Here is a 17,863-nt window from a genome sequence, read left to right on the forward strand (position 1 = left end):
GCCTGGTGTTTCAAATGTATCGTTAATGTATCGTATTGTGGCAACGTATCGAGATGCGCATCGCATCGTCCTCAGTGATGGAGATGCACATCCCTACCGCATACACATTTATCGTGGCAAAGAATAATGGAAAACTTGAAGAATATATTTAAGAAAAAGCTTAAATACTCGTAATGCTCAACAACTATAGCACAGGTGTCTTTATGTGTGTACTTAGGGTGCATTCACACCTAATAGTCCGTTTTCTGGTGCGCACCAGACGACAGTTTGTTACATTGTTTCATTTTTCAGAAGGTTCGGTTTGCGTTCACAGGGCAAAACTCAAACGGACTATAAACTTTAAACACAAGTCATGTGCACGGAAATGCTGTTCAACCATTGGTCAGACATTAAGGGGGTAAAAACGCAAATCCCGGCAGGCAGGCACTTTCGGCAGGTTATTCTCATGCTGCCGTTAATCTGGAGATCAACAGACACTAGCGTCCCGCGCATATGATTATATAATCAGACAACATCCGTTAAAAAACATTATAACATAATGAGAGACGTTCTGCAGTAAGGAAGGGCGTTTCACCGACGACAGGTGTTCTTACTTTTATGTAGCTGACGGAGAATTTTTACATTACACGACACTGTTCAACACTTAATTCTGCTTCACTCTAACTAAACAACCGCGGATGTCTTGAAAGACTCTTTCGCTAAAGATTTTGAAGATAACCGCGTTCTTGTGACACGTAAATATACGCTTCCTATGTCTTGGTGTGGACTGCGTTCACACCAGCAATGAACCGCTCCAGAGTTCGCAAGCAAGCGCTCCGAGACCACCTATTTTAGGGTGCGTTCACACCAGCCTTGTATAGTCCGGTTGAATCGAACCTTGGTGCGTTTAGCCGCTTGGTGCGGTTCATTTGGGTCGGTGTGAACACAATCTGAGACCTCTTAAGTGAACTAAACAACCGGACTCTGGTCCGCTAAAATAGGTGGTTTCGGAGCGCTTGCTAGTGAACTCTGGAGCGGTTCATTGCTGGTGTGAACGCAATCCGCACCAAAACATAGGAAGTAGGGATGCACGATAATTATCGGCCCGATAATTATCGGTCCAATATTAGGAATTATGACGTCATCCCGATACACCCGATACCAGTATTAATAGCCCCGATAATATAAAATATATTTTTTGGGTAAAAAAAAGAAAAAATACTGCGGTGTGGGTGGATTGGGATGAGGGGCGCTTGTTTTTCACTCGGCTCCTCCCGTTTTGCCAGTACTGTGGTATTAGTGGTTTAGGAAGAGGGGAGTTCTTCACAAATCCAGCGCTCTCTAACTCATGCCTGGCTGTGACGTAAATGGTGTGCGGCCGTGAAGCCAGGACAGTAAACAAGCATGTCGTCGGTGGTATGGGCGTTGGAGCTATGTGCAACTCAAGGCATATGCTCGAACCGGAGCTGCCTGGACGCTGCAATCATGTTGCGCACTATCCGTGCTGAGTGTGCTGACTTTTCGTACAATGTCCCACTGTCTGGCTTCCTGCATAAAGTCAAGTGCTCTGCGCAGTTGTGGCGAAATCTCGCTCCTCTGTTTTCATCTCCTTATATCCGTTAGCGCAGCTAGCTAGCACCAGATGCTAACAACAACAATGCACGTAAGGTCTCTCGCTCGCTCGGGCCACACATACACACACCCTCCCGGTCCTCCAGATGGCCAGTCGGTGCCTTTATATATACAGTCTATGGTCGGTGCCTGCCGGTGAGCGTGGAAGTGTGGTCTGCCACAAGCGGGCGGCAGGAGCAGAGCTGTCAGCATCAGCTTGTAGATGGTATTTTAAACTCGATGCGCTCTGAAACTACGGGGCGGCCAAGGAAAAAAAATACACATGCGTTAATCACGTTAAAATAATTAGTGGCGTAACAATTTTTTTGTTATCGGTCTTGAGAAGCAGGAAGTTATCGGTATTGGTATCGGTTTCAAAAAAACAATATCGTGCATCCCTAATAGGAAGCGTAGTATTTACGTGTCACAAGAACGCAGATATCTTCAAAATCTTTAGCGAAAGACTCTTTCAAGACATCCGCGGTTGTTTAGTTAAGTAACAATTCTCCGTCAACTAGGCCTACATAAAAGTAATGAATGAATGTTTATGCCCAATATCACAAATGTTACACTTGTCTCAGTGGACTTCACAGTTTGTACAGAATATCAGTATGACAATACGACACCCTCTGTCCTTAGACCATCACATCGTACAAGGAAAAACTTCCGGAGAAAACCCACAGTTTAAAGGGAAAAATGGGAGAAACCTCAGGGAGAGCAACAGAGGAGGGATCCCTCTCCCAGGACGGACAGACGTGCAATAGATGCCGTGTGTACATTGAAAAGATAATACATTTGCAACATAGGTAGTCCAAATGTTTGGAAATGCATGTGTCAGTAAGTACACCTGTCGTCGGTGAAACGCCCCTCCTTACTGCAGAACGTCTCTCATTGTGTATGTGCTATAATGTTTTTTAACGGACGTTGTCTGATTTATATAATCATATGCGCGGGCCGCTAGTGTCTGTTGATCTCCAGATTAACAGCAGCATGAGAATAACCTGCCGAAAGTGCCGATGCTCCATGGTGGAGGCTCCGGTAGAAATTGCTGGGATTTGCGTTTTTACCCCCTTAATGTCTGACCAATGGTTGAACAGCATTTCCGTGCACATGACTTGTGTTTAAAATGTATAGTCCGTTTGAGTTTTGCCCATGTGAATGCAAACCGAACCTTCTGAAAAATGAAACAATGTAACAAACTGTGGTCTGGTGCACACCAGAGAGTGGACTATTAGGTGTGAATGCACCCTCGGACCAGAGTCCGGTTGTTTAGTTCACTTAAGAGGTCTCGGATTGTGTTCACACCGACCCAAACGAACCGCACCAAGCGGCTAAACGCACCAGGGTTCGATTCAACCGGACTATACAAGGCAGGTGTGAACGCACAGACGATGTCTTCCCAAGAGTGTTCCTGCTTGCCATGTATGATGATTGTTCCACTAGAGGGTAAAGACGGAGAGCAAACAGTGAACAAGCAGCTGCAGAATATAAACTCAATCCTCCATCCATCATGTTCCCTCTGTGAATAGCTTTTACAGCTGTGCTCCACTAAAAACACATTATTTGAGTGTAGTGATATATTTTGTTGACATATCGGCTTTGTGATTTAACTCAAAGTCTCTCTCAAATTGTTTCTCCAGGATTATCATTTTCATATTTCCGTTGGATTTCAAAAACTACTTATTAAAAACCTAAGCATAGTCAGAGTATGACTAGAGTGCCGGTGATGTCATTATTTTTCAGTAATGACTTACGGATTACTGTTTCTAATAAAGAGACCATAAAAACATCTCATAAAAACTGTTTTTATATGACTTAAACGGCTCAGCTGATTGAGATTTGCAACTAAACTTACTGAAAAAAAAAAAAAAGTGCGGTCAAATATATTATGTGTAAGAAATGTTCCATATTTTAAGTATGTTCCTAATTGTCCCTTTGTAGCCAAATACCATGACCTGATTAATCAAGTGGAAACCAGAAGACTTTGAGAATTTGAGAGCATAATTTACCCAAATAGTTACCTAAGGAGTAAGGAGTTAACATGTTCAGCTCTCTTCTGTCCATTGGATTTTCTGAAACTTGCTGGAATGGTCCAAGAAAGAAATAATCTATTCAACTTTGGAGCCTACCTGAATCACGGGCCGATATGAAATTTGTGTTGAACTTTTGCTGACATTCCGAGGTAGATGGTCTGGATTCAAGTTTAAATAATCTGAAAAATGTGTTCCCAACTGGAAATGTCCCAAGAAAGCCCCCTCAAGTCAGAACAACGACATGCAAAAAAGCATCGTCTTTGTAACACAATGAAGTCAGAAGAACAACGTCCCAACTCGGGTGGTGGGATAGGAAGAGCACATGAACGCACCATTGGCGGAAAACTAGGCAGTACAGCAAAACACAGATGCAAGAAGAACTTATCAACCTCTTGTTTCACAAAATAGACTCAGGGACTCCCGGAACATAATGAGCATAGATAAGCTGTGATTGATTGGTTGGAAAATGTTCGCCCTCTAAGTTTAGTGACATCAGTAAACTACCAGCATAAGCACCACCCGTAATTCTATGACCTTTGTGTCAGGGTCTGAAACCAGCACCTGGCATATGTGTGTTACATTTTTGCGTTTGATGTATGGTGTTAGCGAATGATTGGACAGAGACAGCTGTTGGCAATTGGTGGAAAGGAGGAAGGAACAGTAAAGTTGTCAAGTGGTAGTAAATAAACCGTGTAGGTTTAATCTTTACATGAATAAATTCTGCAGCTCATCATGACCCAAGTACATTTTTCATTTCTGGCTCTCTTAACTACAGGGAGAAGTAAAGAAGGTCAGCTTCTATAAGTCTCCCCTGTGCTTCTCGAACACGGAGCAATGAATAAATATTGTTTCTTGCAATATACCTATTTCTAGTTGTATACCTGACTGTATCATGATATCCCTGTGTTGTGGCCATCTGTAACATCAGCAGTACGTTGTAATAGCATCCCTTTTCAGCTCTCTTCAAAATTACTCAAAAAATAGAAACTAAGTGCCCACTTTATCGTTATTCGAGACACAGCAGGAAGCTTGTGAATAAAAAATGATATCTTGGATTGACTGATTCGTCACAATGAATGAATGGGCAGGGCTGCTCATAACGGCATGGACGATAATAGATGATGAGCAGTTGAAAATAAAAATAAATTATATATTCACACATATGCAAATATAGTCACTGGACCTACTCCTACTGTGAGCTAAGATTGGAGAGCTGAGAGGTGTGACCGTTTTTATATGCCCCATGTTACCGCCTGGACCCCTGGAACTCTTACCGCAAGCTCGTGCGGTTCTTTTAATCAAAGCTTCAGATTAACGCTGCAGTGTAACCCCTACCGTGAGCTGAGAGAACCACAGCAGATTCTCGTGTATGGCGTTGACGCACCAGGCCTGAGCCAGTGCCAGCAGCCCAGCTAATAACAGCCCGGCTGCCATGGAAACACACTGTCGCCAAGGCCACCAGGGTAGAATCTCTAAACCGGAACAAGCACCGGATCCTCCGAGCAGGTAACCCTCCCCTGTACCTCGCTGTGAGGCATTCGATCTTCCTGCCCCCCATATGTTACTGCTGCATCTCCCCGCAGCTGCTCCATCTTGTGAACGGCCCAAAGTATGTTGAAGTTTCCTCAGCTTTACTCTCTTACGAAGCTCCATCTCCCGGGAAGACTGAGATCATCAATATGTTCTTGGATCCTTTGATGAGCTCAACTCAGGTAGATAAACAGCACGCTCCTGGGCTGAGCCGTAGAAGTGATCCAAATCCATTACAGCAAGACATTTAAATGCAGTGTGTTTTTCTTTTCTTGAAGTCAGTCCAAGTAAATTAGCTTTTTAATCGCTTCAAGTTTCTTGCCAAAAGAAAAATGTAAAAAGCTTTCTCCAAGGGAATGAGCAGCTTGTTTCCTTCCAGATCCTCCTTTTGAGTATGCTCGAGGCAAAACAAGCCTTGGCTTCTCCCCAAGAACTCTGATGAGATGGCTAATCCTTAGTTTAAATGAAGGTCAAAGAGAACAGGCAGAGTTAACAAGTTCACACATTGCTCATTATCCCGAAAGCTAGTCACAGAAGGCATCGATCTTTTTCTCTCTGTTGCTCCGATACCATTGCCTCTGCAAGACCCTGAATAACTCTCATCTCTCTGATGTGGTGCTTGAAGAATCCAAGTAAAGGTCTGTTCAGCATTGGCCTTGAATTATATTCCCTCCGCTTCATGTCGTCCAGCACTGTAACAAGGACCAACATCTGCCTCCCTTGAACTCCTCACAGACACTAAACAAAAAGTAATCGTTCTCAAATCGGCTAAGTACAAAAGAGAAAAAGATGCGTGAGGAGGACGGAGTCACAGTAAGTCTACGGACAGGCTGTGCTGGAGATAACTGGAGCAGCCAGAGAGGGAGGGAGGGAAGGAAAGAAAAGAGTCACTACTGGTGACCTCTTGTCTATAAAAACACACATGCACACAGGAAAAAAATAAGATAGGGTGGGGGTGGGGACTAGCGAGGGAAACATGTTGGAATATCATTCTGGAAAAATTGCGGTGAACAAAAAGATTGTGGATCACAAACTGGTGTCCAGCTGTGAGCACATGTACAAAAATAACTTTGACAAACCAACATGGCTTTTTAACTTTTGAATTCAATCACCAGCTGTCTCAATCCATATGTTGGTGGATGATAAGCACTGCAAAGGTGTGTAAGAGATACAGAACTTTAATAAACCCTCCAGACCATTTGACCTGAGGCTAACGCTGCTACCGCATTCCCTCCACAACACAACGGATGTAGTAGCCACATGTGAGCTTATTAAAACCAGTCCCTTCTCCACGGACTGCCAACACTCTGATAGTGACGTAGTGTCAGAACACAGCATCAACCGCAAAGTACCAACAGCAAGTGGGCCGGAGTAGTCACAAATGACTTTCAAGCATTGTTCTTTCTTTCTATCCTGCTTGACCAGGACACAAGAGAATACGTGTGCGTGTAACTGGAAGAGTGAAAGTGTGAGAGAGACAGTGGGTCTCCAACAGCAGGTAGTAAAATACATGATATCAGCGACCAGAGGGAGCAACAGCAAGCAGGTCAAGGTAAGTTTAGACTTTAGTGTCCAAGATGTGAGATGCAAAGGTTTTATTGTAATCTGCATTGTTGTCAAACGTAGTTTCTCTCCATTTCTGGTGTTATAGAGGCTGTGATTGTCCCACTCCTGCCTAGGTGCTGGCTGTCAAACTGTCTCAAAAGACAATGAGGCCAACCTCAGGCTGCAGGGAGGATGAGCTGGTCGTGAATGGAAAAAGAGACGACAGAAATGATCATAGACTTCAGAACAAGACAATCAAGAAGAGCACCTATGCTCATTGACAGACAACTAATTACAATAACCAACTCCCACAAGATCCTTGGCGCACCCATCTGCAACGACCTCAAGTAACCGAATGTTGCCACCTGTTAAATACAAAAAGCCGTACAGAGACTTTATTTAGGGACACACAACTCAAAAAACTAAGTCAGACAGTGTTGTCCTTTTCACAGTCATAATCCAGATCTTCTATTCAGTATCAAATACTGTCTGGTATGGAAACACACTTAAGCACACAATAAAAAAGAGACAGAATTATGACCAAAGCATCAAAGATCATAGGCTGCAAACTCTCCTGACTAGACTCCTTATACACACATCTCATGAGCATACAATATGGCCAATATCACATGTTTTCAACATCTCCCACCCCCAGTCTCAACCAGAGCTTCTTCCCCAAAGCTGTGCACTTAAACAAATACACAAAGAGTCAGCCTATTATAATTGATGCAGTTTTGTATGGGATGAACTCGAACAATTCTAGATTGCCTTCCAGGTGTTGGAAGACGACATTTAGCTGTTTTCCCATTACCTGGGAATGTCAATGTGCAGTGTGGTTTTCACATGCAAACAGCATTTTTTTAGATGTAGCCGTCTCTGTGTGAATGCAGACTGAGACCGAGGCTTTGATAGCATGAACAGAAGGAAACACTACGCACACCCACATATGCGTGCAATGTGCGATGATGTCAGCCAGGAGCCCACTTGTGTGGGAACATTTCAGGGAAATGTTCGCCATGGTCTTTAAAGTGACTTGCATTTATTATGAATGAACACATCTGTCTGCTTCTTCCATTCACACCGCATAGGATGACAAACTGTGTCCGTACGGATTCCGCTCAATTAACTGGATGAGCTGCTTTGTCTCTCTGGGACAAATACTCACCAATGATACAGTGCAGATGTGGGTAGGTGGGTGTCCATGCAATGCACATTTGGAGGTTTTGAGAGGAGGTCTGCTCTGCCAAACTCGCAAAAAAAGCATCAATTGACTACCTGTATCCAACTGACACACTGCTGACTTTATGGTGCCCTGCCATTGTTGCATGTGTGTGTCTATCTCGTTCTCACCAACACACACACATTTTCCAAAATGAAAGTAACTCGGGAATATATTTGTATGACTCGCTTACAGTATAGAAGGCTTATTAGAAAAATCAATTGGTATTTATCCAAGATAACATTAAATCAATACATTTCATTTCACTTTGAGTTAATCTAGTCAAAAACGAAACACATTTCCCTGTACTCTTCATTAGGGGAAACAGTCGGAAACTGCAATCTCTCGAGTATAACATTTCAATCTGCTGCATCAAGTTTCAACAGGAGGCACAGATTGTATAGAGGGGCAAATTAAATATAATACTAAAGAATTTACACAATTTGTACATTTATCTTATTCGCAGCAACAACTCGCCTTATGCCGTGAATATTATTTATTTTTTCTATGAGGACGAAATAGGCTCTTTAACACGGTAAGAGTCAAATCATTTACTTTGACTCGACTCATTCATCCACCAAATGACTAACTGCACTGCTAAATTAGGCAAAAAGAGTTAATTCACATACTGCCCCAGTTATGACAGCGTGATCTGTTCTGCCATGCGAACCGGACCAAAGTCTGCTAAGTATATCTCAGTCTGAACCAGTGTTGGTGAGGCATTGGACAGGGGTTTAGAAATGACATCATATCTGGCAGGTCACAATGTTCTGTTGGCCGTACAACACTGAACAGCCTGTAAAAATGTCCGCTGCTGTTTCATGACTTCATGCGGTTCATTTAACGGGCTCCATTTTCAATCTGTTGCTTCAGAGGCTAAAACAATCCAACCATTCCAGGATGAGATGTTTATGACGTGTTTTTAACGAGAGAGAATGTGTCTGATTGGCACTTCTGTTCTTGATACAAAAAATACGGTGTTGGAGCTTTTAAATGTTTTAATCGAGAGGCATTTTCCATCTGTGATGTGCTTGATAAATCTTACGCATGGATGTCAAATCCTTAGATAACCTCCATATAAAAGTGTCAGGTAAATCAATCTGCTGCTTCTTAACAAGTGCCTCATAAAAGACATAAAAGGGTCCATGTGGTTTCAACATTCCCAGAGCTTCTTCTCTGGCTGGCAACAGCTCAGTGGCTATAGCTGGTGTTCAATTGTCAGTGAGATTTACAGCTAGTAAGTTTATGGTTTTACCAAATCACTGAGACATCTACGTACAGGATCAGTGGGAAAAGGGCTTGGGAACAAGTCATCGCATAATCATTTCCCAATATTCCATACAGCGGATTGTGAAACACTATCCACGATTAGAAATACCCGGATTGCTAATGTCCTCTTGTGAATTCTGAATCATAAAGATTATTGTGCCTAACTCTAGTGCTTTGTCCTTCAGCTCTTTTGACAAGTAAAAACACAGCCATAAACCTGGATCCATGAACTAGAATTTTACCAGTATTGAATTTCTCTCTAGGCTACAGCTCCACAAGGTAGAAAATAAACACAATTAAACAGACAAAAAAAATTATGTTTGACTATCTTGCCGATTTTCTTACTTATGAAATTAACTTATCTGGTTGTTAACTTCTTTTGTTGTGCTTTATTGACGAGTATGTTTGGACTAAGTACCTTATATTTACATTGGTATGTTATTGTTTGGTGCATATGTGTAAAGAAAATAGGGCTACATTTCACAGCCCCACCTAGTGTCAGCAGAAAGTATTAAAATAATAATTACAAAGAAATGCAAAAGAATGCAAAACAAATACATCTTAAAATATATTTTACGATCATGTGTAATCATCTAATTCGTCTGTACATCAAGGTTCAAGGTTCTTTATTGTCAAACTAACATAGCTACAGAGTAATTATGTCGTTGAAAATCTTAGGTCACAGGCTTCTCCAACAATGCAACATTGCTGTTTTAGTCTGTGTTCTTCTAATTAGCGTCTACAGCAGGGGTGCCCACCAATCTCGATCGCGGGGAGATTCCCAGTCGATCGGGAGATGTGTCTAAAAATAGAACAACAATATTCTGTTTTATCGTTAATGTCCTATAACATAATCTTCCTGTGCCAGAATAATGCACTTGAACGCATCAAAGCTTTGTGATTGGCGTGACCCCATGTGTCGGGGCGTGGCTGGTGGGCAATGAGCACTAGTTTGCTGACGTTGTCCAATTATGGCAGAAGCAAAAAAGCCCAAAATATATCATTTTCACTCCGAGTGGGAGGATGATTATTTTTGTATCTATTCCAATTCAAAGTCCATCTGTCTCATCTGCAATGAGAGCGTGGCTTTATCGAAGAAGGGTCATTTAGGAGCGGCATTTCAAAACAGTGCACAAACGCTACGAGACGGAATTCCCTCCTAATTCTGCCCTACGCTCCCAAAAGGGGAGGGGCCTGAAAGGACAGCTAAATGCACAGCAGTCCATTTCACCAGGCTGCTACCATTGCATCTTATCGTGTCAGTCACGTTCTTGAGAAACACATGAAGTCTTTCAAAGACGGCGAAGTTGTGAACGAAGCATTCCTGGAGGCTGCCGACGCGCTTTTGGGGGACAGTAAAAATAACAGAAGCATTTCAACAGGTTTTTGATATAATAAAAACTCAAGTTAGATACCGTTATTAATCAGCTGTAAGTTTTAGTTTGTTTGAACTTATTCATTATAATTATTGTACAAAATGGTATAATAATGCAAACATTAAGATCTGTTCTGTTTAAATTGATTATAGTCTATTATCAATGCAGGTTAAGAAACTAGTGTTGTATGTGACGTGTGAATAAACTCCAACTCTGTATCAACAACACTGTTGTGTAACTTCAGTTAAATACTTGTATGTGTGTAGATTAGAAAGAGGTGAGATAAAGGATCTGCAGTATTTTATGAAGTATTAATCGTACAAAGGTCAGTTTTATACAAGTAGAAGTGTGTATTTACCTGGTAGTAGGCTGTCAGTAATGGCTACGCCTCTCTATTTGGACTGGTAGATCTCGGCAGACTGGCAACTTTAAAAGTAGCTCTCGGTTCAAAAAAGGTTGGGCACCCCTGCTCTATAGAGTGTGCCTATTGAGCCGTTTTGAGCGACGTGGGTCAAGCCCTGATCATGCCCCTCTCTCTCACTGTCAAAGTGAATGGGTGCTGTAAAAACTACACTGCGCATGCTCAGAGTCTTTTTCTATTTAATGTGTGTGGCAAAAAAATAATCACCATAGGGGCACTGAGCTGCCATCCCCACCATACATCATCTCACATAATTCAGAGCTGATTGGCTGTAAGTACGTGTGCCGCGATAAGTCTGGTGTGTGAAGAGGAGACGAGAGACGCGTCCTAAAACCCGGAAGTAAGCTGCGCATGGCTTCCCTCGACAAAAAAGCAATGAGATTTCTCCATAGGATTTTAGAAAATAGCTCCAAATAAGATCTGTGGGAAACGTACCTGTTAGATAAATGCACGTTTTGTTCAGCCGGATAATATCCACATGTCTACCCTACTTTTATCATTTTCGAATCATAAATCTATCGATTAGATTTATGATAGACTTTTGAAACTACAAGAACATAAGGAGGACTTTTACAAAAAAGCAATAGAGATTTTTGTCCAGAAGGATAGGCAAATGGACTTCATCTTCAAGTCAAGGTAAGACCACAATTGTATTGAAAATGGGATCTTACTGAGAGAAGAATTCAATATTTAAATGATACAATTACATTTTTTGGGTATCCTTTTATTGAACTGTGTGTTTAAAATTAATCGAAGCATCAGACTAAAAAAGATTTTGAAAATAATATTATATTTTGATTTAGGTCAAAATATAATATTTGTAAACCTGAAGAGTCAGTGCCTCACCAGCCATGAACCTCACTGCACGTCATTGCAGGAGCTTATATATAGACATCTACGTTTTTTGTGCCCCACCACTTTTGTACATATAAAACGCCACATGCTGCATTACATGTCGATTTAAGTGGTGCTCATAAAATGTGTGCTCCTAAAATGTTCAGTAGGAATCCCCATGCCCGGGTTTTTCCTACAGGATAAAAAGTGGAGCCCTGCTGATAGCAGCCACATGACAGTTTCATTGGCTGAGCTTTAACAGCTGCCTGCAGTGCCACTGTGGCTGCAACATGGGCCATTTCTTTACAGCAGACATTTGACTTGTAAAAGGGAAAGCTCTGATGTAACTAATATCTTTAACGTTCAGGCATGGTCAGCAACCCTTATCAACATGGTCAAACAATCATTGGATATACAATGAAAAGAGCTCCAACCACCTTACATTACCTCGATAGTTGTCTATTTTAAGTGTGTCATGTCTCCATGCTTTAATGTTCAAAAAGCTCTTTATTGTTCTCATACTGCCTGTGCTGCAGCACCTCTTTTCACCCTCTGTCTGAAACCAGAGCCCAATCTGCTCTGATTGGTTAGCTGGCCGGATCTGTTGTGATTGGTCAACCGCTGATGGCGCTTTTCCACTGCAGCACGTAGCACGGTTTAAGCGGGCCGAGCCAAACCAGGCCTGCTTTTCTTTTCTTTTCCACTAGGGGTAGTTCTGCGCCATGACACAGACAGTCTGTGGTTTGTACTTGTTTAACTTTTGTCTGGCTTCTGAACAGATATGAGGAGCTGTGAGCTCTGAGTGCTAACTGCTAACGGCTGATGTTTGGGTTTTGTGGTTCGCATTGAAGATGACGAACCAACTGTTGTCTTATGCTTGGCATAAGACAACAGTTAAAATGACTTTTAAAACTTGGAGAACTATGTCTCCGTGTGCCTTTATCTCACATCTAAGCTTCTGTTTTGAGCCAATTATATATTGTCTCTAATGTTTTGGTTTTCATTAACTGGTATATGTCTTTCATGGTTTAACTTTATTTACATTTTAGTTTTTTTCTTATCATTTACACACTCAAGATTTCGACTTTTTGATACTTTTGGTGTATTCAAATATGCTTTTTAATAATAAACAAATGTTCTCAAATGTGAATATTTTGATTCAACATGCAAAACAAATATGTGTTTTTGCCTGAGTTTTGATCCTGTGAGTATTTCATTTTAAGATCATCTGATAAACTTAGAAAGTGAAGAGTTCTTCATTTACACTGGCGTTTTTTAATCCTAAGAAATAAGAATATTTAGATTAAACTGAATGCATAAATGAAATGGAATCAATAAACTGAATAATGGAACTGAGCAGCAGCAACAAAAGGAAATGAGTTTCAGATTGTAACAGTGTTACCTTTATGTTGGAGAACCACAGGTCGTTCTCATGCAGCGTGGCCATGTAGATACAGCACAGCAGACCCAGACCCACAGACACAGACCAGCCCACCGATGTCCAGATGATCACCCCCCATGACCAATCACCTGCAGGAGCAGTGACAGGTCAGCGCTTCAATTACCCCTTTTTGCATGAAAGAATACTTAAACAATCAATCGATAGTTATTTTTTGTCGCAAGTAAAAATATATTACATTAGCTTTATACAATTCAGAAGAAGTTTAAAAAGAATAGCCTAAATGTGTGTGATTGGTTGAAGATATATGGTTCAAATATACAGCTTAACCTGAACAGCTAGAGCTGGAATTTCACCGTTTTTTCCCCCATTTCCCCAGAGACCCAGAGACCCAGAGACAAATACATTTATTTGGTGTACAAGCGAGATGGGTTTTCTCCGTGGCTGGTGTCTCCCTTAGGGATAAGGTGAGAAGTTCGGTCATCAGGGAGGGACTCGGAGTTGAGCCGCTCCTCCTTCGCGTCGAAAGGAGCCAGTTGAGGTGGTTCGGGCACCTAGTTAGGATGCCACCTGGGCGCCTCCCTAGGGAGGTGTTCCAGGCACATCCAGCTGGGAAGAGACCAAGGGGTAGACCTAGGACCAGGTGGAGGGATTATATCTCTTCGCTGGCCTGGGAGCGCCTTGGGATCCCCCAGTCAGAGCTGGTTGATGTCGCCAGGGAAAAGAAAGTTTGGGGCTCTCTGCTGGAACTGCTACCCCCGCGACCCGACCACGGATAAGCGGGAGAAGATGGATGGATGGATGGATGGTGTAAATTGAATTTGTGTCAAACAGCAAGGCTCTCATGGCTCAATTTCTAAATGTCTCTCAAATCAAATGCCACAATCGTGATCCCATAGTCATCTGGGAATTGAGCAATACTAAGTAAGAAACCTGGAGGGGGAGATAACGGAGTAACTTTTTGCAGGCTTTGTCAAAGGAGAAGGCCCATTTTCTCAGACTTTGAACCCCGTGGACTATTAGATTTTCGTTGCAGCTCTAATTTGCAAAACGTGTTGTTCGACTGCATCAGAAATGAATCGTGTTAGTACCTAAAATAAATATGGGGATAACGCTGTTCAAATATGGGGATGACGTCACACTGTTTCCCGGAAGGCTATTAAAAGGGTTGCCCTTGGGAGTATAAATGAATAGTGACAGAAAGAGTGAAGCACGTTGATGATGGCTGCTTTTTGTTAAAGTGCTGCAGCAAGTCAAGGTTACTCTTACTATGATATAAATGGCATTTCAATCATTTTAATGGACATGCGGTGAAATGCAGGAAAAACGTTAGTTAATTATGCTTGATGTTTTTCAACAGATGCAACCCAAGACTCTTTATAAGCACAATAAAGTGTGGGGTAGCCAGCAGAGTGAGTTGCATTTCTTCCCAACCTGACCATGAACCTCACCTCCCATTGGCTCACTCACCGTGTAATATATTCTCTGGATGATGATCGGAGCAACAGTTGGACTGCTGGGACTGAAACTCTGCACCGAGAGGGGGCTCCTTCCCCCTGCCCCCCTTCCTCTGACGCAGGGCTGTCATGATGAACAACTGCAAGCAGACAAGAGGGGGGAGTGTGTGTATGTACACGCGCAGATATGATGAAAGCATGGACAGATACACACAGGCGCGTGCACTCAACACAAACAGCACGTGCAATGTGAGCCAAAGCAAACACCGAGCTGCACCACTGTTTAGGTTTCCTTTTCCATTCAGACTGGTACCCGGGGTGGACAAGCCTGCTTACAGCGGCATTTCCTGCTCACGCCGCGGCCAGAATAACGTGAAACATCAGGTCCCATCTATCGACACCGACAGTTAACCGGCAAACTACCGGAATTAAGCTGTGGTAGCCTAAGCTAAAGCAAATGTTCACTAATGAGGCACAAGTAGGTAGTGTACAACAACAAAAAACTACGAGAAGGTTTAGACTCCTATTGTGAAGCATACTTCTAAAGCCTTGCGTAATTGTGTATTTTGCATAACGGCGCGCGCCCCGCTATGGACGCCAGCTTCTGTTTGACAGCAACAAAGACGGATAGGATGTGTGCCCGCGGTACATTTATAAGCCTCACCCTCCTGTACAGCGGCGGCAGGTAGGATGGTCCGGCAGCTCTCCTCTACCTCCCTCTCTCCCCCGCCCCCCTGTATCTCTGTATCTCCCTCACTCTCTCATCCTCTCATCTTCCTCTCCTCTTTTCCTCCCTCCCGTTAGAATTCATCGGTCAGCTTCATAACGCACCGGGGTTTAAGCACGCGACAATACCGGAACACAACAGAGCCTTCCTTCAAAATAAAAGCTATCACTTTTTTTATAGGGATGAGTTTTAAGTAATACCTCATTCACACCAACGGTGTTTCAGGGCCGGTTCGGAGCTGGAGCTTGAAAAGCACTGGGTTTTCCTGTTCACACTGCAGCGGAGCAGCCTCTTAGCTCCGGAATCCGGTTCGTTTCAAGCACCAAATAATTGTCCGGCTAGAGCAGGGGTACTCAAATACAAATCTTAAAGGTCCAAACTATTTCTTTTAATAAGACAAAGGTCCGTTTATTACGGTCATTCACACTTTTAAACAATTGCAACAAGATTCTTAACACGAGGTTGCAAAAACAAAAATAATCTGTATGCAGCAGTTTTCATTGTTATTGTGTCTGTGCTTGACCCCTCAGAGTCGCAGTGTCAGAGCTGCACAGTTATGAATAAAGGCAGCTGCACCCTCTTTCATTCAGCATTCCCATTATTGCTTTATAAATGTCTTGCCCCCTTTAGTGTCCACTGAGGTTCGTCAGGCCCAACACATCTTCAACAAACTCCCCCTTTGCCTCATCATAAAAACTCACAAACACCAGCAACTGAGCATTGTCAGTGGTGTCAGTGGACTCATCCACAGCTAAGGAAATGTACTGTGCATTTTTTATTCCATCACAAAGCTGATGAATCAAATCACCAGCCAGTATTTATGTTCTTCTGGTTGCTGTGGAATCTGAGAGGGGGATTTGCTTGATTTGACCTGTTATTTCCTCTTTTTGTTTGCCTTCAAACATGGTCTCCATCACTTCAGTCATGCATTCTTTTATACTTCAGTTATTATCCAGTGGAAAATCCTTACCTACTGGCCTAGTTAAAGAGCCTGTGACACGAGTTTCCCCCATCACCAAACCCATCAACTTGAGTAAATATTGTCCCCTTGAAAACCGTTACTGAACTGATTTTGGATATTTGTACTTTGATAACCATTAATCTGCCCTTCAATGTTGACCATTTCCTGGATCTGCTCGGGGATTCTTCAAGTCCTGCCAAATTACGTGTGACGTCATTGCGGGCACAGCGCTCCAGCTGCACCGTTCAGGATCCCAGCATCTGCATGCAAACGCACGATGGTGCACACAGCAGCAAGCTCAGACAGCGATGACAGTTTAATTTTGAACGTGTCTGAGAGCTCATATGAGGCTGAAGGATCGGTTTATGTTGTATCTGTTAGAAGTTTAGGAATTAGGTGCGTCAATATGGGCGATCATACGGTCATGTAGCCAGTGGTGGACTGGGACTAAAAATCATCCCGGGACTCTCGACCGGCCCACTTCGGTACCGCTAGTAAATTGTCAACGGGGGGAGTGGGGGATGTGCTAGTGACTTATCCGACCGGCCCACTTCGGTACTGGCCCATCGGAATTCGTCCCGATGGCCAGTCCTCCACTGCACCCAGCCCAGCCCACGTAAACTGTCAACGGAGGGAGCCTCGCTGCGGGGAAACGGTGGACATAGTGTCCCGATCGGAGTGGGAATAATAATAATAATAATAATAATAATAATCCGTGCATTTTATCCATTAATTTCCCCAACATTGTAAAAAAAAAAACACACGTTTAATCCATGTTGGTGTACAACTACAAAAAGCATCGGTTTGTTTTCTCATCAGGAAATGCAGACCGGCTCAAACAAACGATTTTTAAATCATCATCCTCACGATCATTTAATGTATCATATGTTTGCCGAATTGACATGAAAGCACTAATAAATGTAGTTTCATCCACTTGAGTTTACAACTACAAAAATAATCGATTTGTTTTTATATCACATCCTATGGGAGGAAATTCAGCAGCTCCGAATTTTAATCCTAATGTAATCATCCTCTTCACCACGATAATTTATGTTTATGTTCGCCGAATTGACATGAAAGCACTGACAAATATGAATATACTGTAGTCAACTTCATTAAAACGTTATTAACGTGCCTAAACTCAGTAATTCACAATTTCTACGCATGACACACTTTGTCCGTGTTTGGCTCTCTCGCCGCACAGTGAAGCGTTCCCGCATTGACGTCACTTCTGGCTTCCCCCAAAACTTCAAAATGAGTCGAAGGAATTTCCCCGCGATGTTCGAAATTATTGATATTTATCTGAACGGTATCGCACCTTCTTTTTTAAACTGACGGTTCAAGATTACTAGTAGCCCAATATTTCATTGCACAACAGTTGTACTGTACTGTACTGTACCCAATATACAAGCTGTTAATACACTCTTCAATCAATTGTTGGGAGGCTGTCACAGGCTCTTTAAATCAAAGTGGTTACTTTTTTTTGGCTGGGCAGTGTAGTT

The 17,863-nt window shown here is 42.6% G+C and overlaps 1 protein-coding gene across 3 annotated transcripts in view; it reads right to left on the reverse strand.

The window, feature by feature from the left end:
* dpy19l3 (dpy-19 like C-mannosyltransferase 3) overlaps window positions 1-15,472 on the reverse strand; it is a 102,103-nt gene extending 86,631 nt beyond the window's left edge. For all 3 annotated transcript variants that reach the window (XM_034224548.1, XM_034224549.1, XM_034224547.1), the window contains exons 1-3: window positions 15,338-15,472; window positions 14,687-14,813; window positions 13,220-13,347 (exon numbers count right to left, since the gene is read on the reverse strand). In XM_034224548.1, coding sequence (XP_034080439.1) covers window positions 13,220-13,347; window positions 14,687-14,804 — 246 coding nt within the window. In that variant the 5' untranslated portion in view covers window positions 14,805-14,813; window positions 15,338-15,472. The remainder of the gene's footprint in view (window positions 1-13,219; window positions 13,348-14,686; window positions 14,814-15,337) is intronic.
* Between the last annotated feature and the right edge of the window lie 2,391 nt (window positions 15,473-17,863).

Source organism: Gymnodraco acuticeps, unplaced genomic scaffold (genome assembly GCF_902827175.1).
Source record: "Gymnodraco acuticeps unplaced genomic scaffold, fGymAcu1.1, whole genome shotgun sequence".
Taxonomy (NCBI): Eukaryota; Metazoa; Chordata; class Actinopteri; order Perciformes; family Bathydraconidae; genus Gymnodraco; species Gymnodraco acuticeps.